The sequence below is a fragment of the Condylura cristata genome, unplaced genomic scaffold (genome assembly GCF_000260355.1).
Source record: "Condylura cristata isolate star-nosed mole 26May11 unplaced genomic scaffold, ConCri1.0 scaffold00009, whole genome shotgun sequence".
Lineage (NCBI taxonomy): Eukaryota > Metazoa > Chordata > Mammalia > Eulipotyphla > Talpidae > Condylura > Condylura cristata.
The window spans coordinates 2,282,742-2,283,768 of record NW_004567110.1 but is presented as its reverse complement, the minus strand read 5'-3'; the positions used below and the strand labels follow the sequence as shown (position 1 = coordinate 2,283,768).

Here is a 1,027-nt window from a genome sequence, read left to right as displayed (position 1 = left end):
CCACAAAAAAATGTCCTGCGCCCTCTGCCTTAATCCCGATTTAATTCGCTTAAATCAGAATGTTCCAAAATCACAGCCCAGAAATTTCGACCACTCATTCGCACCACCGGGAAGCAAGCAGTGAACAGGGTAGGGGAGACTGAGAACACAGAGCGTGTACCTGGGTCAATGAGAACCTCCTGCGCCCCTGGAAGAGAGAACAGGTCACGGTCCGTTATGAGGGAAGCAGAACCGCCCGCAGGCCCGCGACGCAGTGGCATGTCACCGCAGGCGTGAGACAGCCCGAGCCCTCGGGGAAGCGCCCCTGAGTAACTGGGTGCTGAGTTCAGGGCCCAGGGGCGCGGCGGCAAGGCCCCCACCCCGCCTGCGCCGGCAGCGGCCGCCCCGCAGCCCCCCTTCTCCAGTGGAGGGCTGAGGGTCCCTGCCACGGAGGACGGACACTCGGGCTCGGCAGGAAGCCGCAGGGCAGGGGGTGGGCGGCAGGCGCCGGCCTGTCTCCGCCCCACACACGGTTCCTGGAAGCTGCGCCGGGGGTCGGCATTCCTAGCTTCTGGGAGGCAGCTCTGGGGTCAGTTTAAAAGACGAAATAATTAACTCCACTGTTACCAGGAAGGCTCCGGAAGGCTGGCGAGAGGCAGCTACCCGGCCACCGGGCGACCGCCAGCCCCTCGCCCTGCCATCCCCCCGCGACAAGGCCCCAGCGCCCGGCTCCCGCCAGCTCCGAAGCCTTGAGGCGCACGGACGAGACTGCAGAGGCCGCCCCTGGGCACAGGGTCGCTCCTCCCGCTCCGACACACCCGCCCGCACCCGAGCTGCCAGAGCTGCACCCGACCTCCGTCGTGCGGAACCCTGGGGCTGCGCACCCGGGACGATCGCACACGCTTTCCGTCCTGAGGACACGGTGGCCAACCTGCTGCGGCCGCTCCACTCTCGGGAGCTTCTGGGCGAGCGGGGTGCAGCGCGCAGGGCTCACACAGTGGGCAGGGGCCTCCGCCAGGCCTCGGGTAGAAGCCCCTCGGCGTCCTCG

The 1,027-nt window shown here is 67.4% G+C and overlaps 1 protein-coding gene across 1 annotated transcript in view; it reads right to left on the bottom strand.

The window, feature by feature from the left end:
* TRAPPC9 (trafficking protein particle complex 9) overlaps positions 1-1,027 on the bottom strand; it is a 133,557-nt gene that overhangs the window by 115,489 nt on the left and 17,041 nt on the right. Inside the window, exon 5 of the mRNA XM_012722892.1 lies at positions 161-187. Within this exon, the coding sequence (XP_012578346.1) occupies positions 161-187 (27 nt within the window). The remainder of the gene's footprint in view (positions 1-160; positions 188-1,027) is intronic.